This window comes from Schistocerca nitens, chromosome 11, assembly GCF_023898315.1.
Source record: "Schistocerca nitens isolate TAMUIC-IGC-003100 chromosome 11, iqSchNite1.1, whole genome shotgun sequence".
Classification (NCBI taxonomy): Eukaryota; Metazoa; Arthropoda; class Insecta; order Orthoptera; family Acrididae; genus Schistocerca; species Schistocerca nitens.
Window position 1 is genome coordinate 59514131 of NC_064624.1, and position 25204 is coordinate 59539334.

Below are 25204 nucleotides of genomic sequence, written 5' to 3' on the forward strand. Positions count from 1 at the left end.
AAAGTAACAGACATTTAGGCCTATTGTGGTAGTGGGCAAGGCTACAGCCGCCGCTGCATCCAGTAGTAGTGCATGGTCTGTGCCTCTGCTACTTTGCTTTCTGTGACATGTTAAAATGTGTGTTGCAATAGAAAATCCCTCCACTCGTGAGGTGCGTTCTGTGATTTGGTCCTCGTTGGCAAAAAACAGCAAAACAATCAAAATTTATCGAGACCTCTGTGATGTGTAAGGAAAAGGAATAACGAGTGACAGCTGAGTGTGAAAATGGTGCACTGATTTTAAAAACAGCTGTACCGATGTTTCACAATGAGGAGCACAGTGGTAGGTCTAGCCTGGTGGTGAAAATCAATGACAAAATCCATGAAAATCACCGTTTCATGATTATGGGACTTTTGGGACTACCACCTATTCCCAACAATGAAGACACGGCTCGCTACACGACACTTTGATACTGCTACCGAACTGCATGCCACTACGAACCAGTGGTTGCAACCGCAGGTGTCACATTTGTAAAGAGATTGGACTGATAAACTTGTGCCAAAGTATGAGAAATGCCTCATTTTGAATGATGATTACGTAGAGAAATGGCTTAAGAGTGTACCCTTAAAATGTATGAAATAAAACTTGGTTTTTCCATATAGTTAATTTTTTTATTTTAAAGCTTCTGTCGCTTCCTGGATAGTGCTCATAAATGAGAGTAGAACGAGTCAGCATATTTGATTAGAAAAATGGAAATCAGTCACGGAAAGCAGTTTCAGTCATCTGTGAGTACCTCAGACCAATTCCATGGAGAGAGATCATAGAAACATAGATATAGGAAACAAAGATACCAGACTGAGATTCATTGGAAGAATTCTAAGGACACTATTCACCCACCAAGGGCACAGTTTCGAAATCCCTCATTTGACCAAGTTCTGCTTACCAGAAAGGGTTAACAGAAGGGACACAGTAGACAGTAAGAACAGTACTGTGGTTCACGACAGGTTCAGCCAGTAAGTGCTAGAATTCCACAGAGCAGAAGACACTGTGAGAAAGATGGCGAGCGTCACGGAGATGTTAGCTGTTAAAATACTAAGAGTCTGTGTTCTGACTAGGACCCCCTGAGTGCAAGGTCACAAAAGGCCAATGGCGTTTACGGCAATCGACACTCCACGTTTTGTCTACCGTACAACCGCAACATCGGCTGCTTAACGGCAACTGGGGGCGAGACTGTAGGTATCCGAATGTGAGCAAAGCCCGAGGCTACAGAGCGCAGTCGATAAGTAACTCACTACAGTGCTAGTGGTGTTGATAAAAAGCTGAGCAATGGCAACAATAAACAAAGCAAACATTGCATTATATCTACAACAGTTGCCATCAGAAATGAGCCCGAGGAATTTTGCAGTGTGGCAGGTGAAATATTAGCGTTTCTGCAAGTTGAATCAGTGGAATGAGTGGTGTCGCATACTCTCGTCTGTGTGGACAACGTACACGAGGAGTACAATGATGACGATATGTGCTTAACAAGTGAAAGATATTGAAACAGACATCAAGCGATATAGTTCAACATCCTTGTCGGACAGGGAGCCACAAATCCCATATCCAGTGAAATGTAGTAAAGGGCAATCATTGTCCAAGGAGCAGATACTAAACATAATTACATACGTGGAAGATCATCTGCAGTATAGTAAAGTAACAATTAACATTTACGAATAAGTCCACAGCAATATGACCGCGTAAACCGTAAGAAACACTAGGGATATTGAAGGGAGGCCAAGGCGCACTTGTTACAAAAATTGGTGTTAGCGCATGATGATGACGATTGGTTTGTGGGGCACTCAACTGCGCGGTTATTAGCACCTGTACGAATTCCCAACCTTTGCTCAGTCCAATCTGCCACTTTCACGAATGATGACAACACAAACACCCAAACATCCGAGGCAGGTGAAAATCCCTGACCCCGCCGGGAATCAAACACGGGACACTGTGCTCGGGAAGCGAGAACGCGACCGTGAGACCACGAGGCCACGAGCTGTGGAGTCGCATTTTTGAGTACGATACGATTTACAGGATGTGCTCGATGGTGACCTACTGCATTGTTAGTGGCCTACTATGCTATGCACAACAAACTGTGTGCAACACAGAGTACAGTAATTTCAAGGGAAGCAGTCGACAGTTGCATAATTTCAAACAGCTGTGCAGAAGAGAGAGACATCAGGTAACGAAATTTCAAACAAAATGTCAACTTCACAATGCACATCATGCTGTCGAATTGGCTGAAAATTTGTAGATGAGATAAACAAACTTATCCCATCGTTTGGCACGGAATTTATTTTCAGCTCAGACCAACTGGGAATTGTAAAGGAAATGCATATGAAAAGATCACTAGAAATTAAGGGTGCCAAGAGATTTGTATCAAGATCAACTAACATCAATATCTAAACACTTTTGCATACAATTATGCTGACTGTTAATTTGGATAGTAAATTGGTTGTAAAGTTACAGGTGCTCTGCTCCCTACAATTCTTTCTCGTGTGTATGATCTTACAAGGACATTAGAGAATATTTATGTCACAGCAAGAAAGAGTGGGAAAAGAGCACAAGATAACTACAACTAAAGAGCACAAGATAACTACAACTACGTTACGAGTGCTGCTATTGCCCAATAGCTGGTCAAAATAACTTGCTTTTGCTCGATTCCTGATCTGTATATAAAAATTATACTCCTTTGGAGCAAACTATCACTCCTGAAAAGTGTTTGACATTGCAATGCATACCACCTGGAACCACTGGACAAATTCAGCTTCTGGATATTTGTTTTCTCCTTGCCTACGAAACATATTATCGCACTGTCTGCAGCTATGCCTCCACGGGTAGCCAGTTTCACAATAAGCTCCACAACAGACTTACGAATTCAGTTGTATGCCGTCACATTCCATCTGTTATCGTCACCCCGTTTCACCAATATGATCCTATACGCATTCTGTAAGAGTGGATACCTGGCCGAATGTCCCGCACAGTTCGTAACTCCCGAGGAGTTCACCTTTGATCTTGACGGTGCTAATATCTGCGATCACTGTGGCGCGTCATAGTGGTTCGTTTTGAACATTTCGTGACTGTCAACGATGTCCATTTTGTTAAGTGTAATTTGCATCCCGGAGAAGATTGATCTCTGCACCTCACGGACACTCATTTTCTGTCGCCCTCCTGATGCGCACTGTGAACTGTTAGTGACTAACATTTTTCCTGTGACAACTTTCAAATCAGGCTTAGTAAAAATTGAACTTGCGACCTCGTGCTTAAGGGGTCGCTTGTGAGAAGAGTAGAGTGACATCATATATTCTCACACATAACAAGTGTGCTCCTAAGGAGACAGAGACAGTCGTTCTTCATGTCAACTGACATTCTCAAAAAGAGGGGGGGGGGGGAGGGAGTTACGCAGTACTATCTGTTGCACTGTTAGACGACTTGCAAACTATATCTGAGAAGTAATTCTAAAGTTATTTTTTAAAAAAACCGCAACCACGAAAGTTGGTGGCAGCACTAGTCCTTCTCTGCATATTCACCCTGTAGTCCGACACATTTACCTCAAAGATGGATGATTTCATAGAGACCTCTGTTTAGAAGTCTACCTCACTGTCATTCTGAAACTGTCTCCCATGGTATGGATCTCTAATGACTAGTATTGTGAGACTTATTTGCCACTGCGTGTTATTGACGGACAATTGATGTCAGTAAGACACAATCCTAAGGTGAGAATTTTTTGTAGTCAACAGAATGGTTTAATGCGGCCCGCCAAGAATTCCTCTCCGATGCCTACTTCTTCATCTCAGAGTAGCATCTGCAGCCTACATCCTCAATTATTTGCGGGATTTATTCCAATGTCTGTCTTCCTCTACAATTTTTACCCTGTGTAGCTCCCTCTAGTACCAGGGAAGTCATTCCCTGATGTCTTAACAGATGTCCTATCATACTGTCCCTTCTTGTCAGTGTTTTCACATATTCGTTTCCTTCCCTTCTCAGTTAGTTAGACAAACAATCAAACAACTCTTATTAATGAGTTTTATTACAAATTGACAAGATACAATTGCAATACTTAACTTTGGTTGACGTGACGCAAGCAATAAAAAATAGTAGTCTTCTTCAGGAAGGAGATACAAAAGTCTGTGCTACAAAGAGATTCTTAACGAAATCACTAATGTTGATGCTGTTATCCGAGTCGCTAATCTTGAAGCTGCTACTAAAGTAGGCTGCCACGAGACCCACAGCACTTATATCCTCTACACCTAGGGGCCACTGCTGTCGTGTTGTCATCCTGGAAGGGAGGTCGGTCAGTGTGTGATTGGCTGACTTCTTCTCATAGCCTCCCCTTCCCTGTCATTCCTGACCGGTGTGCCGGCACTGACTTTAGGCTGTAATAACTCCTTACCTAATTTTCAATACTCACCTGTAGCACCACATCTCAAATGCTTTCATTCTCTTCTGTCCCTGTTTTCCCACAGCCCATGTTTCATTACAATACAATGCTGTGTTCCAAATGTACAGTCTTAGAAATTTCTTCCTCAAATTAAGCCCTATGCGTGACACTGTAGACTTCTCTTGGTCATGCATGCCCATTTTGCCAGTGCTAGTCAGCTTTTGACGTCATTCTTGCTCTGTCCATCGTTGGTTATTTTGCTGCCTAGGTAGTAGAATTCCTTAATTTTATCTACTTCATGACCGTCAATCCTGATGATAAGTTTCTCGATGTTATCATTTCTGCTACTTCTCATTACTTTCATCTTTCTTCGTTTTATTCTCAATCCTTATTCTGTACTCATTAGACTTCATTCCATTCAGCAGATCATGTATTTTGCCTTCACTTTCACTGAGGATAGCACTGTCATCAGCAAATCGTATCACTGATATCCTTTCACCTTGACTTTTAATTCCACTTCTGAACCTTTCTTTTATTCCTATCACTGCTACTTTGACATATAAACTGGAGAGCAGGGGCAAAAGACTACATCCCTTAACATTTCTTTTTTAACCCGAGCACTTCGTTCTTTGTCTTCTACTCTCATTATTCTCTCTTGGCTCTTGTATATGTCATATAGTGTCATCTCTCCCTATAGCTTACCCCTATTTTCTCAGGATTTCGAAGATCTTGCACCATTCAACATTGTCGAATGCTTTTTCCAGGTCGACAAATTGTATGAATGTGTCTCGATTTTTCTTTAGTCTTGCTTCCATTATCAACCGCAATTTCAGAGTTGCGTCTCATCTTTAACACATCCTCAATTTTCTTTTCCATTCTCCTATATATTATTCTTGTCAGCAAATTGGATGCATGGGCTTTTAAGCTGACTGTGCAGTATTTCTCGCACCTGTCAGTTCTTTCAGTCTTCAGAATTGTGTGGATACTATTTTTCCGAAGTCGGATGCTATATCACCAGATTAGTACATTCTACAAACCATCGTGAATTCAGTCACTTTGATGCCACTTCCCCCAATGATTTTAGAAATACTGTGGAATGTTATCTATCCATTCTCTCTTATTTGATCTTAAGTCTTCCAAAGCTCTTTTAAATTCTAATACTGGCTGCCTATCTATTTACATAGACTCGTGCTTCTTCTTCTTCTTCTTCTTCTTCTTACACATCAGACAAACCACACCCTTCGCAGAGCCTTCAGTGTCCTCTTTCCACCTATACACGCTCTCCTCCGCATGCTGAGCAAGTCCTTCTGACAATAATTCCTTTTTTATTATTTTTTCACATTTTTCATGCAGCCATTTCATGTTAGCTTCCCTGCATTTCCTATTTTCTTTCCTCCTAAGTGATCTGTATTTCTGTACTCCTGAATTTCCCCTCATCATTTTTTCTACTTACTTCTTTCATCCATCAACTGAAATGTGTCATCTGTACCCATGGGGTTCCTTCGCAGTTATCTACATTGTCCCAATGTTTTCCTTTCCAACTCCTGTGTTTGCCCTTTTTAGAAATGTTCATTCCTCTTCAACTGTACTACCTACTGAATTATTCCTTACTGCAGTATCTATGGCCTTACGGAACTTCAAACTTATGTCTTCATTACTTAGTACTTCCATGTTCCATTTCTTCAAGTACTCATTCTTCCTTACGAATCTCTTAAACTTCAGCCCATTCTTCATCACTACTACACTGTGATCAGAGCCTATATCTGCTCCTGGGTACACCTTACAATCCAGTAGCTGATTTCAGAATCTCTGTCTGACCATGATGTAATCCAACTCTTCTCCTATCTCCCAGTATTTTACAGGTATACCTTCTCTTCTCGTGATTCTTGAACAGAGTATTCACTAATAATTTATTACAGAACTCAATTAGTCTTTCTCCTCTCACATTCCTAGAACTAAGCCCATATTCTCCTGTAACCCTTTCTTACTCTCCTTCCCCTACAACCACAGTCCACTCACCCATATCTACTAGATTTTCATCTCCCTTTATGTACTGCATTACCTGTTCAATATCCTCATATACTTTCTATTTTCCAATGTCTCAAGCTGAAGATCTTCATCTTCAGCTTGAGACATTTGCACATATACCTGAACTATCATTGTTGGTGATGGTTTGCTATCGATTCTGATAAGAAAATCAATCACTGAAATGTTCACAAAAACACATTCTCTGCCCTACCTTTATATGTAAATTTGAATCCTACTCCTGTTACACCATTTTCTGCTGCTGTTGATATTACCCTACACTCATATGAACAGAAATACTTGTCTTCTTTCCATTTCACTTCACTGACCCCCACAATATCCAGATTCAGCCTTTGCATTTCCCTTTTCAGGTTTCCTAGCTTCCCTACCACGTTTAAGCTTCTGACATTAAATGCCCCCGCTTGTATAACACTATCCTTTTGTTGGTTATTCAATCTTTATCTCATGATGACCTCCCCCTTGGCAGTCCCCTCACAGAGATCTGAATAGGGGTCTACTCTTGAATCTTTTGCCAATGGAGAGATGATCATGACACTTTTTCCATTGCAGGCCACATGTCCTGTGGATACACATTATGTGTCTTTAATGCAGGAGTTCCATTGCCTTCTGCATCCTCGTGCCACTGATCATTGCCGATTTTTCCGCCTCAGGGGCAGTTTCCCACCCCAAAGGCAAAGAGAGGCCCGAACCTCTGTCCGTTCCTCCACCCTCTTTGACAAGGTCATCGGCATAATGAAGGCAACTTCTTACGCTGGAAGTCTTCAACTGCCAATGCTGATTATATTATTAGAACTCGGGACTGAGGACGTTTTGATTACTAATCAAAGACTCTACCCCTTGACCACATATGTGCATACTTCACATCAATTTGATGAACAGGGCGTTCAGAAATTCCCGTTACAAACTTCTACGACTCGTAGAGGGGAGTGAGTACACAACATTTTGAGTAAGAACCCATGTCCGGAAATGTATTGTTTCCTTTGTATGATGGTGTCAATTCAGACGTTTAACTTGTCCACTTCTGCTTGAGGAACTGAATTAGGCATGACAATAGTACAATTATTAGACAACAATTGGAAAGAAAACATAACAAAACATTCATTTATGACTTAAGCACATTTGTTTGAATTTACTAAAAAATCTAAATTCCATCCGAACAGGCCACGAAAGACCGACGGTACCGACCAGCTGCCACGTCATTATCAGCCCGTAGGCATCACAGGATGCAGGTACGGTGGGGCACGTGATCAGCACACCACTCTCCCAACCATTTGTCAGTTTACGAGACCGTGCTTGTATCGACACTTAACCCCCTTGACAATGAGTGTTGCAAATTTGCATCGTACCAATTCTACGTCAATAATTGGAAGGTTAACTGTTTTTGAGCACTGATGTCAGTAGGTGCTGATTCTGCCTGAAGCTAGCAACGCTTCTGAAAAGTGCTGCATTCTCCCAACTGTTTCAGGTATGTCTAAAGTGCCACAGCTTTTTATTTTTATCTTTCATCTGGATATTTATTCAGACATTAAGGGGTTAAACATTACATGTTTACATTATTCCAAAACAGACAACAACCTAGCATACTGTACAGACAGAACAGTACTGACGCATTAAAACGGCGGTTCGATGTGATGACCACCGACGTCGTTACAGATGTTGTATCTGTGAAGTATGTTTTGGTACACACTCTACATTCAAACATGTGTCTCTTCAGTTTCTAGTGCAGTGGCGAGAACTCTGTCTCTACAGGATTCTCTTAACTTAAACTCTGCATACGACCCCAAAAAAGAAGTAGTCCACAGGTGACTGTGGCCGCGACAGGGTCGGATTGACTCAGCCTATCCATATTTTGCCATATTATCTGTTTAGACGTCTCCGAATTGCATGTAAGAAGTGAGGTGGTGCACATCACATTAGAACCATATTTCCTGATGGACATTCAGTGGCACATCTCTCATGAACGGCCCACTGTTTTTTAGGAAGATCAAATATGCAGGACCAGTTAGCTCGAGTGGAAGAAGGTATGCAGCAATGACACGATTGTCCAGAATACCTCCCCACACATTAATATCAAATCAGTACCGAAATCCCTGAACATGCGTGGCACAAAGGTTTTTGTCTGTCCAAACATGGCTGTTTCATGAATTCAGAACACAGTCCCTAGTGAACTTACATTCACCTGTGAACAGAATTCGACGCAGAAACGGGGCCGTGTCGATGCTGCGGTGCAGGAACCACACGCAGTGGGCAACGTGCTGTGGAAAATTGGTTGGACCTATACCGTGTACCCTCTGTAAGTGGTACAAATGTAACTGTTGCTCACACACAATATCCCAGACGATATTGTGACGTAACACCCATTGCAAGTGTAATTGTTCCACTGACAGGTTATCTTCAATGTAAAGCAGTGCATCATCTTCAAATTCAGGCACACGGCACTGTCGTCGAGTAGCACAGTCCTGCCTCTTCACGGTGAAGGTACCTGTTTGTCGGAACTGCTGCTTAACTCGGGTAGACAGTTTGTGCAATAGGATGCTACGTTACAGAAAATGTTCGCGATACAGCCGACTAGCAGTTATTCCGTTATTACCTCGAGCTTCGTCGTACACAAAAAGCACGTCCGTGTATTCCAAAAAGTGTACCGAGTCGTATGTACTGTATCAGAGACATACAGGCATTGAATATGTCTTGCAGCAAGGTAGACATTGAATAACATTAGGTGACTGTCTGATGTAAAACGTATCATCCTGTCCACCCTGTTGCATATCAGGACAAGCAACTCTGAGACTTTTCTCTTTCCTCAGCAGATGTGGATGTGTTACATGTCTCAATTGAAACTGTCACAGTATGGAAATGCTATGTTTCCGAACACGGATCCCTCTTCTAAATATTATGTACTCACCCCCCCCCCCCCCCCCCCTTACAAATGCTATAAGTTTGGAATGGGAATTTCCAAATACCCTGTAAGTGAATAAGAGGCACCTGACAACAGTTACAGATGCCTCAATACTGAGAATAGCACAATCAAGTGAAGAGTCTCTAATTGCCGTCTGAGGCAATTTCTTTACTTCCGAGAGGGGTGCCGACAAAGCTTTAAAATGCTTTTCGGAGTGGCGATCCCGACACAGCAATAGGCTACGAATAGGTACAGTTAGTTCTTGGTGAAATTGGAGAAGTAATGTACCGGTCCCGAACTCGCACTGGCTGGATAACAGCAGCGGTTAGCAAAGAAGAAAGCCCGACTGTAGACTGCAGAGCTAACAGTACTTCACTGTCTGGCAGAAGTCCAGGCAGTGGTAGACATAAGAACACAGCTCGCAGCACCTGAAGGAGATGGCCGAGTCAGACGTCAAAGTATCGTGCATAAACGTGGAATCCACAACTGCCCGGCTAAAGTCTAGATCAGTCCCAGCAGTGCTTCTCTACTGCTCGTACGTCGGCAACGCTTAAATTGTGCATAGCCACTGAGCCGATTCTTTGACACGACAAATGAGAGGCGAGAACAGAGGCAACGTATTTCCAGCACCAAAATTGAAACTTATGTCGTTTGTTGTTTTTCAGCGTATTAGCAAGTTTCGAGAGAAATATTTTGCGATTATGGCAGCGAGTCGACCGATTTAAATGATTTAGTTCTGTATGCTGACATTGTCCATTGGTGCTTGTCTTACAGATTAATTGCAAAGACACTAAAATGTGTCAAATGTGACGGTGAAATGACTCTTAAAAAGTCAAAGTCTCGTGAGGATGGAATCGTCTGGAAGTGCAGCTAAAGCCGTCGCCTCTTTGAGTAAGTGGATCAATGTTTACTAAGAAGAGTCACACATTTGATACATTAGTTAACATTGATCCACCTACCTTCTCCCAAGAATTAATTAAAAAATATTGAGCCACTTACTCAGTGTGCTCGTGCAGAGAAATATTTCACGCTTTTTTTAAAAAAATATATCACAGGCTGCTCCACTGTCCTTGGTTTGCAGATACTTGTACAGTTTAAATAGCTGAGATTCAAATGAGGAACACAAGTCAATTTATAATCCTCATTTACTGCAATGTTTCACCCTTTCTTCCGAATGTACTACTTCAAAATACGTCATCTACCTGCTGCTCTCTCATTGGCTGCGAAACACAAACAGCTGAGATGCTTTCTTTTGTTCCCACTGTGCCTCGTGGAAAGCATTGACAACATTCCTGCACATAACATGTAAGTATGGCACTATGGCTATTCTAGACTTTTACTCTCTGCCTCACACCAAAAACTGCACATTAATTCATTGTGCTCGCTACATTTGCTACATTGCATTTAATTAGTGTTAACGCATATTGAATTAAGACATGCAGTGATAATTTATTGTTAATACAGCAAACAGATTAAGTTTCTGTAGTTTGCTTCTCTTCTGAAGTATTGCTTGAATCGTTCCTCACCCCTGGGGTTCTCCATCATTGGATCTACAAAACACAGCAAGTGTGTTGTTAGTGAATTAACGAACGAATGGATGTACATACCGAGGGGATTGGTTTGCATCTTCCAAGGCCTCTCTCCATCTTCTCCAGTTTCAAGTTCAAAGTATGCTCTATTCCTCTCTCTCACCACCTCTTCCAGATTTGCCATACTCTCTTTCACCTGCAAAGTAAAATGCAACAAGATTCTCAAATAACTGTAGCCCTCTTATTATTAGAAGGCATAAGCTATGGAGTGTCACAAAGCTCTTTTAAATAAAGGATTCCTGACAGACCTGAGAGAGAGAGAGAGAGAGAGAGAGAGAGAGAGAGAGAGAGAGAGAGAGAGAGAGAGGGGGGGGGGGAGGGGGGTTGACAAAACCACCTGACTGAGTGTGCACATGACTAGCAAGGAAAGGCCACTGTATTAAGTGAACACATACAACTGGTAAATAAAGTTTTAATTACCACCTCAAATAAATAAAATTATGCAACTAATTTTCTTGTTTATTTGAAATACACAAGTGTAATTCTGGGACACACACTCCAGAATTTGAATCAAGAACAGCTGCCATCACAGTAACTTAGAAGAAGATCTCCTCGGTGTAGCAAAGCAGCTTAAATTACTTAGCAGAGGCGAGCCTTCCAGTCCATATTATATACCAATTAGATTCCTTTCATTGTATGCTGGTCATATACAATTGTTCTCTCTACAAAGAAATACGCACCTTACGACTGGAAAGTTGCACAAGTCACACCAATTCTCAAGAAAGGAAGTAGGAGTAATCTGCTGAATTACAGACCCACATCACTGACGTCAATTTGCGGTAGGGTTCTGGAACAAATACAATGGCATACCCAAAAGAAACCAAACTTATTTTTTGGCGGACAGAGCTTTCGCAGTACCGCGTTTTTCCACTAGGAGCACTCGGAGCAAACATTTCAGTCAGCTGAATGCTGTCACTGAAGAATGAGACGACTAGTTTTAACAGAGTTTCTAATGACAACTGTTTTGTGCAAATGTTGTTTCTGCAATAGCTGATTTTCGTGAACAATGTACAGATGTGAAATTGCTGCTTTTTGCTCAGAAAAAGTGTAGCAGAAATCTCTTGAAATGTTAAATAAGGCATATAAGGTTGGTGTTATGTGGAAAACTTGGGTATTTGAGTGGTTTTCCCATTTCAAAAAAGGTGAAATGTCAATTGATGACAAACCTCATTCTAGTCGTCCTTCCACAGCACGAACAGGTGAAAATGTTAAAAATATTCGTGCAATCACCGACAAAGATTGACGATGGACCACTGAAGAAATTATGGACTGTCACAATTGACTTGGAGTTCGGTGCAGTGAATTGTGACAGAAGAATTGGGAATGAAAGAGTGGCTACCAAATTCGTGCCACGAGTGCTGAACAAAAACAAGGTTACATGGATATATGCTGTGCTTTGAGAGAAGAGTCCTGAAATCAGCCAAAGCTCTTTTTTCAAAAATAATAACAAGTGACAAAACTTGGCGCTATGTTTAAAATCTTGAATCAAAGCAACAAATATGCCAGTGGAAGACTTCAAGTTCACCTTGGCCCAAGAAAGCCCATCAGGTGAAACCAACATTAAAACAACGCTGATTTGTTTTTTCAATGTGATAGGAGTCGTCAATTCAGAGTTTGTTCCACAGAGTCAAGACAGTTAACCAGGATTTCACTTGGAAGTTTTGAAAAGACTGGTCAACAGTATGCAGAAGAACCGGTCTAATTCGCGGCAGTCGAGTGACTGGTTTTCCCATCGTGATAATGCCCCTGCTCGCCCGGCCCTGCCTGTGTGACAATTGTTGACCAAAAATGGTATGACCTCTGTTCCTCAACCCCCATACTCACCCAACCCTGCCCCGTGGGACTTTTTTGTTTGTTTCCTAGAATGAAAAGAGCCTTGAAAGGAAAGCATTTGCTGATGTTGCCGAGGTGGGGTGAGGTGGGGGTGGGGGACCCTATGGTGACGATGGAGGTGCTGTCAAGAATCACAGAAGATGAATTTCAACAATGTTTTGAAAAATGCAATAAAATATTTGAAGAGTGTATTAGTTAAAGTCAAGAGTACTTTGAAGGGTATGGAAGGTTTGTGCTGAAAATATGAATAAATAAGTTAAAAAAATAAGTTTGGTTTCTCTGGGTACCTCCTCATACTGTGTTCAAACAAACCTCAATGAAATCGATCTATTGACACACAGCACGGATCCAGAAAATATCATTCTTGTGAAACACAACAAGCTCTTTATTCACATGAAATAATGAGTGCTATCAACAAAGGATCTCAAATTAATTCCATATTTCCAGACAGCTTTTAACACCATTCCTCACAAGTGGCTTCTACTCAAACTGCATGCTTACGGAGTATCATCTCAGTTGTGTGACTGGATCTGTGATTTCCTATCAGAAAGGAAAGGTCAGTTCACAGTAACTGATGGAAAGTCATTTAGTAAAATAGAACTGACATCTGGCACTCCCCAAGGAAACAATATATGCCCTCTGCTGTTCCTGATCTTTGTAAATGATTTAGGAGACAAACTGAGCAGATCTCTCAAATTGTTTGTAGATGAGGTTGTCATTACTGTCTAGTAAAGTTATCACAAGAGCAAAGGCAATTGCAAAATGAATTACACAAGATACCTATATGATGGGAAAAGTGGCGATTAAGTCCAAATAATGAAAAGTCTGGCGTCATCCACACGAGTGCTAATAGAAATCCATTGAATTTCTATCACACAAATCTAAAGGCTCTCAATTCAACAAAATACCCAGGGATTACAGTTACAAATAACTTAAAATTGGAATTATCACATATATGACAGAAAGAAGGCTTTCACGATTGGATGACACTGTTGCCAGTATAAGATTGTGGTCCACAGAACTCTTCTGTTCCTAACGTTCCATCCAGAACTGCGCTGTGTATCTTCTTGGCAACTGACAGGTCAGACATCTGAGAGTGAAATATATATTGCAGAAAAACTGGTGTAGTCAGAGTTACGTGTGTTAAGCAGAGAAGATCCTTGTCAAAGATAAAACTTAATTATTGATTGTTGCCTTGTCAAAAAAAACCACCACCACTGTCTAGCAATTCTGCAGAGCTACTGTCCATGTCACTAACTTTCATGGTCTCTTCTTTCCTGTTAAATTTGCCCCTGTGTTTATGTATTTCAATGGCTTCTCTACATGTTGTTGTTGTTGTTGTCTTCAGTCCTGAGATTGATTTGATGCAGCTCCCCATGATATTCTATCCTGTGCAAGCTTCTTCATCTCCCAGTACCTACTGCAACATACATCCTTCTGAATCTGTTTAGTGTATTCATCTCTTGGTCTCCCTCTACAATTTTTACTCTCCATGCTGTCCTCCAGTACTAAACTGGTGATACCTTGATGCCTCAGAATATGCCCCACCAACCGGTCCCTTCTCCTAGTCAAGTTGTGCCACAAATTTCCCTTGTCTCCAATTCTCTTCAATACCACCTCATTAGTTATGTGATCTACCCATCTAATGTTAAGCATTCTTTTGTAGCACCACATTTCGAAAGCTTCTATTTCCTTCTCGTCTAAACTATTTACCGTCCACGTTTCACTTCCACACATAGCTACACTCCATACAAATACTTTCAGAAACGACTTCCTGACACTTCACCAATTTAGTATTGGAGGGCAGCGTGGAGGGTAAAAATGTGATCATTCCAATTTTAAGTTATTTGTAAGTGTAATCCTTGGGTATTTAGTTGCATTGAGAGCCTATAGCTGAGGATAATGGTTCATCATCGCAGGCAAAATTTTTGTTTTGGGAAACTTCACTCTGTGACTTCCTGGCTGAAGACCATGCTCCACTAGTGCCGATTTGTCTATTTTTCCTAGCAGACAAGAGACTTTTGTGTTCCTTTAGCCGTGTATTCTGATAAAGTCATCTACTTCTATTCGAAAAGAAGAGAAAAAAAGAGCTTTATTGAAGACTGAAGCTTTGTGTCCTAGACTTTACGACCTACCTAAAATTCGTAACATTGATCTTCCTCTGAGTGCTCATCACAGACAAGAGTATTGTCAGATGTGATAGGAACACTTTTATTCTCTATATCCATAAGTAGACCAACGGGCAGGGTGAGCAGCAGTTTATAGCTGTTTGCTAATGATGCTGCAGCATACGGGAAGGTGTCGTTATTGAGTGACTGTAAAAATGTGTGTAATGACTTGGGCAAAATTTCTAGTTGATGTGATGAATGACAACTTGCTCTAAACATAGAAAAGTTTAAGTAAATGTGGATGAGTAGAAGAAATAGCCTGCAAAATTCAAATATAGCATAAATATGGGGCAGCTTCACACAGCCACTTTGATTAAATACCTAGGTGTAACATTGGAAAGTGATACAAAATGGACTGTAGTAGGGATGGTGAATGCTCGACTTCTTTTTGTTGGGAGAATTTTGGAAAAGTGTAGCTCATCCATACAGGAGATGGCGTACAGAATGTTAGTGTGGCTCATCCTCGAGTACTGTTTCGAGAGTTTGGGATCCACACCACGTCGGATTGAAGGAAGACATCGAAGCAATTCAGTGGCGTGCTGCTAGATTTGTTACCAGTAGGTCTGATCAGCACACAAGTGTTATGGAGACACTTCAACTCAAACTCTTTCTGAAAGGCTCTATTGCACAGATTTAGAGAACCAGCATTTGAGGCTCACTACAGAACAATTTTACTGCCACCACAGTATATTTTGCACAAGGACCATGAAGGTAAGATGCGAGAAATTGGAGCTCACACAGAGGCTTTTAGACTATTATTTTTCCCTCTACAGGAGAGGAAATTACTAGAAGTTGCCCCAGGTACCCTCCTCCATGCGCTTTACGGTGGTTTGCAGTGTATGTATGTAGATGTAGATAATGCTGCGAGCAATGTGAATTCAAATACATGAAAGAAAAATTAGAATTTCACACGAGATTGTTTGGATAAGACTAATTATTAAGGGTGAGCATAAATTCAAAACTGGGTCTTTTTATCAATCGACAGACTCACCCCCAGATACAACCAAAACTGTGAAGTTGCTAACATGTATTTTCCCCAGTCATATAGTCATCACCAGATGAGACTTGCCCATACACCAATTGATATGGATAATTACAGTTTTGTAAGTAGAAAGTACGAAAAGACGTCTGGTAAAACAATACTGAATACTTTGTATGAATACTACTTAGAACAGGTAATCTGGAAGTCCACACATGATGGAAAAGTATTAAATCGAGAATGATATTTTCACTCTGCAGCAGAGTGTCCACTGATATGAAACTTCCTGGCAGATTAAAACTGTGTGCCAGACTGAGACTCAAACTCGGGACCTTTGCCTTTCGAAATGAAGTGCTCTAATGTCTGAGCTACTAAAGCACGACTCACGCCCCGTCCTCACAGCTTTACTTCTGCCAGTACCTTATCTCCTGCCTTCCAAACTCCACAGAAGCTCTTCTGCAAACCACACAGAACTAGCACTCCTGGAAGAAAGGATATTGCAGAGAGATGGCTTAGCCACAGCCTGGGGGATTGTATTAAATCTAATGGCAACAAATAAAACTGAATTTTTCAAGAGTGTTCACGTTGAAACTGACAACGTTGACTGTGGATCAACTGTTACAGCAATAATTTTCTAAATACAAATGACAACAGAAACAACTAGAAAGACTTACATTTTCAGTAATCTAGATAGAGAGGCAGTAGTGTCACATCTCAAAGAACAACAACACATTTACCTCTTGGCAGGAGCATTTACATAGAACTGTAGTGCAGACTTATAAGAATAGTTGACCCTCTTGCACTTACCATCACAGACAGAACATGGGTGCTGTCTTGTGCAGACATTTGTCTTCTGTCAATAATTCACATTTTATCTTGAATTAAAATTAATGATTATTAATATCCACAGATATTCATTTTATTATCCTCCTCATAAAATGTGAGTTTCCACAACTGTTGCTGTCTGAAAGTACTACCATTATAGAAGTAAAAAGTGTGATGTAAACTTCTTGCATTCTAGGTTACGGTGACCAGAAGTCCTCTATTTTTGGGGATTGTCACTTATTTAGCTTGAGTCCCATTGTCCCTACAAAATACATACAATATGTATGTTGTGCCAAATTTCATTAATTGTCCTATACATTTTGAAATACCACATTCTTAAGTAATGTATAGCATAACCAAATGGAGAACAAATGCGATCATACCCAAAGAATGAATCAAATACACTCTTTGATTAAACCAAACGAGGCAGGAGTTTTTAAGCTTTTTGGTTGGTACTATGTAATGATTTCACACGACTAGCAGTCTGTCACTTCTACTTTAAGTCGCTTCATTTAGAAGTGGTGTTTTAGACCCTTAGGGTCACAAGTTACATTACTTGTGTGATATAATGCAAACCTTTCACGTAATTGCTAAAAAGAAAGCATGTATTTGCAGATGAAATTAAAGCCGAGTTTTTGTTTCTGAAATAGGAGCAGTAAAGAGTGAAATTGCTTTGCACTACAGAGGTCTATCTGATGATGTGCAACACAACAACATGAGGAAACATGAGCTAGCTGATTCAAGCAAAACTGTGATGTCTTTTGTTATGGAACATGAAATTAGTGCCATTGTAAATTATCAAGAAAAGCATCTTGCTGCTGTGGAAGGTTTACTAGCTTTCCATGCAATGAAACGACCATTTCTTCAGGTCAATGGACCACATATTACTGCAACTATCAGGAAGCTATTTGAGATGAAATCTACCTGTTCCAGAACTACTGGTTGTCTCAAACGAAAGTTTATATTTGAGGATCCATCTGTGCAGTCACAACAAATCGTAGGAGAGTGAGGGTACGTTCACTGCTTACTCAGCCTTTAGGAATTTGGTTAAAATGGAGCACTTCTCAGGAGCAGACTGTGTATTCTGTGTGCAAAAATTGTACAATGATGGTGGTTGGTTGGTTGGTTGTTTTGGGGAAGGAGACCAGACAGCGAGGTCATCGGTCTCATCGGATTAGGGAAGGATGGGGAAGGAAGTCGGCCGTGCCCTTTCAAAGGAACCATCCCGGCATTTGCCTGGAGCGATTTAGCGAAATCACGGAAAACCTAAATCAGGATGGCCGGACGCGGGATTGAACCGTCGTCCTCCCGAATGCGAGTCCAGTGTCTAACCACTACGCCACCTCGCTCGGTACAATGATGGTGATTCGGCAGCTGTAGCACAGAGGAAATTTGCAGTGAATGTGGATGGCATTATGTAAATGATGCTCCAAGTGTTCCCCTTATCCAGAAATGGGTCGAAACATTTGCAGAGACCAGTTCAACACTAGCCAAACCGAAACACTGGTGACCCAGGTCATTAAGAACAGGTGAATCTGTGGAGAGAGTAAATCAGTCTGTACACATCTTCATTTCTAAGCATGCCAATTCTTTAAATGTACATAAATCGGCACTGCAGCAAATTCTGCACAAAGATCTTAAACTGCACCCTTACAAAATCCAATTGGTGCAAGAATTAAAGCCTCAGGGTGCCAGACATGGGCTGCAGTTCGCTAATAACATGAATCAGTGCCCTCGATTTAACAATACCTTGTTTTCTGACAAGGCTCATATTCACCTTAACAGTCACATTAGTAAGCAAAACTGCCACTACTGGAGTGTGACGAATCCTAAACAGGCGCACGAAAAACCCTTCATTCGCCATAAGTTGCTATATGGGCTATATAAAGCGGTTGTGCACTTACAGTGAATTCGGAACATTATGTCATGATGTTGAATGACTTTTTGGTTAGTGGATTGCAAAATCTTCCTGCTTACAACCAAAGAACACGGTTTCAGCACAACAGAGCCACAGAACACATGTAGAATGCGTCTATACTGTGAGTTTGTGAAATTTTCTCTGGCAAATTGATATCGCGGGAGAGGTGACATTAATTGGTACCCGTGCAGTCCAGATTATGGGGATATGTCAAATCTACTGCAGGTCAATAATCCGACCTCTCTGGAGCAAGCGAGAGAAAATGTCGGTAGTGAACTGTAAGCCATCCCAGTGTCGACATGCCGAGCTGTTCGTTCGTCGTTTAAAAGAGTGCCACAAGTGTGTCGGATTGCAATCGAATGACATTTTTAAGAAGTAAATTCATAAACCGCATATTTCAATAATAAATAAAAATTTTGTTGATATTTTATTGTGACACATCAAATACAAACTTCCTTTTGAGACAACCTGTATTTGAGGAAGTGAACCACGTTAAAAATGTACATGAAGTGGAAAACAATTGAGAACTTTTACGCGTATTGGTGAAAAATGGTCTACCACTTTCAACTTCCATGCATCTTACGATGTTTGTGCAAATATTTGCATCTTATTATTGCAATCGTGCTAGATATACCTGGCACTAATGCTGCAGCAGAAACTGTATTCTCTATCACAAATACTTTACGGGCTGACGAAAAGAATAGGTTTAGTGTGGAAACTTTTATGGAAATAATTATAACTAAGACTCAGTTCAAGAATACTTCAAGTGTTGATTTCTAAAGAATTCTATCTGAAACTTCTGAATGACATACGTTTTCTACAAAATACAATAAAATGATTTCTCAGAAACTACCCAAAGTGAAACTTCCAGGGCAACTGAGAATGAGAAATAAATAATCTGTGTAAGTAATAATTGCTGTCTATCCTGCAGTCCAGTTGCAGTTATGTGACAGTTGACACTCCACGTGCGGTAGCTGGTTCCCTCCAATCAGAGTGCTCAACGTCACGCCCCAACCTTTCGCTATTGCCGCGACAATTAGTTCACTTCCAGTTTCTTCTCCAGCTTTCTATCTCGATGTATTTGGATCCCGTGGACCCTTCCACACAAGATGTGATTCAGCGCCACTTTTATAATTATTATGACCACGGGGATCGGCTTGCATCGGATAAGCTTCACGTGGCATTGTGTGAAGCCGTATTTTTGAAGGCTGTCAATTAATCATTGCGACTGTGACACCAGAGTAATAAATAGAACTGCCTTTTGCAGTGAAATGGCATGACGCAATAGTTATTGTATAAACCTGACATGTAGAAGGTTCGAATCTCTTCAAATGCAGCGAATTTATTTTTCTAAATCAAATCTGAAGGCTTTGATTATCACTTTTATTCAACTAAGCTGGTTAAACCCTTTATTTGGCAAATGGTGAAACTAAAAACAAAACAAAAATTCAGTGCTTATATATATGTTTAAAGAAATACAATTCAGTCAGTTTTAGAAATTTTTGACAAAAATTATGAAATGTTGCTTACAAGCAACATTGCCAGCAGTAGACCACATTTATATATATTATAGAAAAAAAGTGTTTGCCAATAACCTCAAGCAAAACATTTCCTGTACACGAATAATTTAATTTATAAACACATTTATGGATTCCTGCTGTGTAATAGACCTGTTTCATTTTCCTTTCTAGTTCTTCTTGCAATGGAATTTTTGGAAACAGTTCCTCTTTGGAACGAAGCACAATACTAGATTGCATTTTGAAAATCCAGATGGACAATAACAACAAAGACCTTTGGGACCGTATATTGGCCAATGCTCCATATTATCAATCAAATCGGACATCTTGTGTAACAGTGGGAGCTGTTGGCTTCCTCCTCTTCTTTTGTGGTGGTGTCATGTTTATTGGGGGCCTTCCTACTTTCCTTTTCCCTGAAAACGTCAAACCATTGGCAGTATCTGCCCTGTATGACTTCAGTGAGGTCTTCTTGTCCAGAGATTCTCTTCGAAATACCAGCCAGGCATTTACAACACTCAGATCTAGCATAAATCCAAACAATCTCATGTACCAACACCTAGTTTTCATTGGTACTCTGTAGAGCTCTATCAGCATACCAGCAAGATCAACTCCTTCCATATGCTTGTTGTACTGCCATACACTACTGCAACAGGGCACATCAATTCTTCTTTTTTCATTGCTGTCCCATCATTTTACTGTTGAGAGTGGTTGGACACCACAAAATGAGCTCGCAAGTGTCACGATTTTATTGTTTTGAATATCCGCCGTAAGCATATGTAATATACTAATGGCACATGTACCGAATATGGGCAATGTTGCTCACAGGCAACGTAGAAGTTTCATACTATTTACGTAATTCAAAACAATATTAGATTGAAATATTTCGTCTGTAAACTCACCTCTGGGTATTTCTTGAAGAAAATCTGCTAAGATTACTGCCAATTTATTGAAATCCACTCTTTCAGAACCAAAATAAGACATCCCTGTTGCTCACACGAGGAGATCTCTCTAACACCACTGCACAAACTGCCATCTCGTGTGGAAAACCTTGAACTACTACAACTGGCATTCACAGTGCGAACAGGAACGTTACTCGGAGGCAACAATGCCAGTAAAAGGCACCGGGAAGTGTTTGTTGTCCCATAAGCCAACGTAAATTTGATGTTGCTCGAGAGCAACACTGCCAAATAAAGGGTTAAATGTGCTTTTTGTTATTTTTTTAAATTTCTAATACTTTGATGCAACATCATCATACTGACTTTTTTCTTCCTGTCAGTACTTTTTTTAAATTTAGAATATCCTCGTGTTGCCTATAATCTGCAATCAAGAGCCAACCAGGATTGCTCATCGGTCGATAATGCAGCATCCTGTGTAACCAGTGTGAGGGCAGTTTCAGGTAACCAGTGACAATGAGAAATTGTAGTTTGCTTTTATGGCTAAAACTCAAATTTTGCTGCAGAAAATGGCTATGTAAACAAACATAATGTGAAGTTTTTTGTGTCTCAAGTTTGTAGTGATCTGCTGTGAACAAAGCGTTAGTGATTTTTGTTCTGTTGCAGATTCATTGCACGTCGCGAGGTTACGGTCAGGTTGGGACACGAGTTTAAATCCAGAGCTACAAAACCTGTTGTCTGCCAGAGTTCAGTCATCGGTCACTGAAAATCAGCTGTCGATAGAGCATCTCCTGCTTCCGTCATATCTCACAGTGGCCACTTCCGATGTTGCTTCACGTTACACATTAACAGCATTTGTGACGTCAGCTGCCGTGTTTGTGTGTCACCTGTAAGCGAGCAGTAGCCTGCAGCAGATGCAGCAACACTGTAGCTGCAAGTGACGGATGTCAAACTGTCAAGTAATTTTAATCGGATTGTAGTTAGAGACCTCAATTTATTAAAGCGATATATTGTGTTTCCGTGTGACAACAACAAAATATTTATTCACTGAATAATACGTGGTATTTTAATGTTTTTTAAGGTGTTTTAACGAAAAGGTATGCTCCACCGTGTAACAAGCAGGAAGATGAAAATTTTGTTTAAGGGACACCCCATGGCACGGACCACAGCAGTCCACTGCAAGCCACACAGCCTGTCTGTAGACTGCACGTGTATGAGCAGATCACAGCAACTGATAGATTGCTCAGAATTTCCATTCAATCTGACAAATGGCACGCGACAATTGGGTTATGTGGAACAACCTCCCTGTTTGGCTGAGTCTCATTTGTCTTGTTCTTAAATATGGTTGTGTGTTTTTGTTTCCCTCTGCCCAATTGGAGTAAGAGTTTCATGTTAGAACATAAGTTATTCAACAATCACGAACTACGTTGAAAAGTGAAGACGCAGCTGGCACCGACATCAGAAATACCCTATACTAGTATAAAAAGATGAAACGTCATTTAACACTGGTACTGAGAATCTCAAAAAGTTCTTGACCAATTTACTTCAAATAAATATTTGGATGGGCATAAGATACATATAAAGGGAAAATGCTGTTAGCACAAAGCTCAAAAAGTTGTCAACTGACAAACTTCAAATTTTTAGTCTCTGCTCTAATATGCATTCAGACAGACTCACTTGTGCTACAGAAATGGTAGTTCGTAGGAATTCTATAGCAATAGTCGTGATATACTCGGCTATATCTCATGGTTTTAAGTTATTTATGAAGCAAGTAACGCATTATTAATTTTTAAACTACTAAACAAAATGAGGTAATATTAAGTGGGCATTTTAATTGAAATGTTTAGGGCATTCCTGATCATTTCTTGTAATCTAACTCGCCCTCATACAATTTACATCAAGAGTTATGGAAATTGTACGGATGCTATTCACAATACTTCCATACTGAAACTGCGAAAGCACTGTGTAAATACTTGCAGTTCAACTACAAGCTAATAAATGAAAAAGAAATTGAGGACTAACAAATGAAAAACTGTATTGCCATAGTGGAGAGATGCAGACAACCCACTTGGTATAAACGAAAAATTTAAATGTATTATGTAACACAGCCTACAGTTCCCAGAGGAAGCATTTAAAAACTAAAGCAATAAATTTCAGTTCCCATTTTTAATTATTATTTTATTAGCAGATTTCCCATAGTGCAGTTTAATGACACACTGGCTTTCGTAATACTAAAATTGCTTGTGTGTGATGGAAGTGAAGTGAGTGACCAAATGCAAGTATATCACTGTTGCTAAAGCAGCAATTAAATTTGACATTTTTGTATTCTCCAGTAAAAAGTCAGCAATCAAAAAAGTAAAAACTAGTGCATCTGACAGATATTACTTCCTCACAATTATACAGAAAATATGTTGAATTTACTTGGTATACAACATGAAAGCAGCCAATAAGTTTGCTCAATAGGAAATGTATAACCTAAAATGCCACTAAAATGGAGAACTGTTACAGTTTTGCATCGTGAACAGTTTTATTTAATCACTTCACTGACATTTAAATATCTCTGTCTCACCAGACACAGATTGTTTGTGTTATTTTGCCCCAATGGAAACTTATTATCATTCTGTAGACTTCTGATAACACACCTCTCAATTACTCACTCACTCACTCACACAAACGCAACTCACACACACGACTGCAGTCTCGGGCAACTGAAACCACACTGTGAGCAGCAGCACCAGTGCATGATGGGAGTGGGGCAAGAGGAGGCTGGGGCGGTATGGGGAGGGATAGTATGATTGGGATGGTGGACAGTGAAGTGCTGCAGGTTAGATGGAGGGGAGGCGAGAGGTGGAGGGGGGGGGGGGAGTAGCGGAAAAGGAGAGAAATAAAAACATTGGGTGTGGTGGTGGAGTGACGGCTGTGTAGTGCAGCAATTGGAACAGGGAAGGGGCAGGATGGGTGAGGACAGTGACTAACGAAGCTCGAGGCCAGGAGAGTTACGGGAACGTAGGATGTATTGCAGCGAAAGTTCCCACCTGCGCAATTCAGAAAAGCTGGTATTGGCGGGAAGGATCCGTATGGCACAGGCTGTGAAGCAGTCATTCAAATGGAGAATATCGTTTTCAGTAGCGTGTCGAGCAACAGGCTGGTCCACTTGTTTCTCGGCCTCAGTTTGTCGGTGGCCATTCGTGGAGACAGATAGCGTGTCGGTTATCGTGCCTACATAGAATGCAGCGCAGTGGTTGCAGCTTAGCTTGTAGACCACATGACTGGCTTCACAAGTAGGCCTAACTTTGATGGAATAGGTGGCGATTGTGACCGGACTGGAGTAGGTGCCAGGCAGGGCTACCCGTGAAACCAGTCGTGTGGTCTACGAGCTAAGCTGCAACCACTGTGCTGCGTTCTATGTAAGCACGACAACCGACAAGCTGTCTGTCCACATGAATGGCCACCGACAAACTGTGGCCGAGAAACAAGTCGACCGCCATTTTGCTCAACACACTGCCAAACATCATAGCCTTCATTCTAAGGACTGGTTCACAGCCTATACCATATGCAGAGTCACCAACAACACCAGCTTTTATGAACTGCGCAGGTGGGAACTTTCCCTGTAATACATCCTACGTTCCCATAACCCTCCTGGCCTCATCCTTCTACATCTACATCTACATCCATACTCCGCAAGCCACCTGACGGTGTGTGGCGAAGGGTACCCTGAGTACCTCTATCGGTTCTCCCTTCTATTCCAGTCTCGTATCGTACGTGGAAAGAAGGATTGTCGGTATGCTTCTGTGTGGGCTCTAATCTCTCTGATTTTATCCTCACGGTCTCTTTGCGAGATATACGTAGGAGGGAGCAATATACTGCTCGACTCTTCGGTGAAGGTATGTTCTCGAAACTTTAACAAAAGCCCGTACCGAGCTACTGAGCGTCTCTCCTGCAGAGTCTTCCACTGGAGTTTATCTATCATCTCCGTGACACTTTCGCGATTACTAAATGGTCCTGTAACGAAGTGCGCTGCTCTCCGTTGGATCTTCTCTATCTCTTCTATCAACCCTATCTGGCACGGATCCCACACTGCTGAGCAGTATTCGAGCAGTGGGCGAACAAGCGTACTGTAACCTACTTCCTTTGTTTTCTGACA

At 41.0% G+C, this 25204-nt stretch overlaps 1 protein-coding gene across 1 annotated transcript in view; it reads right to left on the bottom strand.

Moving 5' to 3' along the window:
* The window catches only part of LOC126213263 (39S ribosomal protein L47, mitochondrial), a 58390-nt gene that overhangs the window by 23704 nt on the left and 9482 nt on the right, over nt 1-25204 (bottom strand). The window contains exon 4 of the mRNA XM_049940925.1: nt 10946-11063. Coding sequence (XP_049796882.1) covers nt 10946-11063 — 118 coding nt within the window. The remainder of the gene's footprint in view (nt 1-10945; nt 11064-25204) is intronic.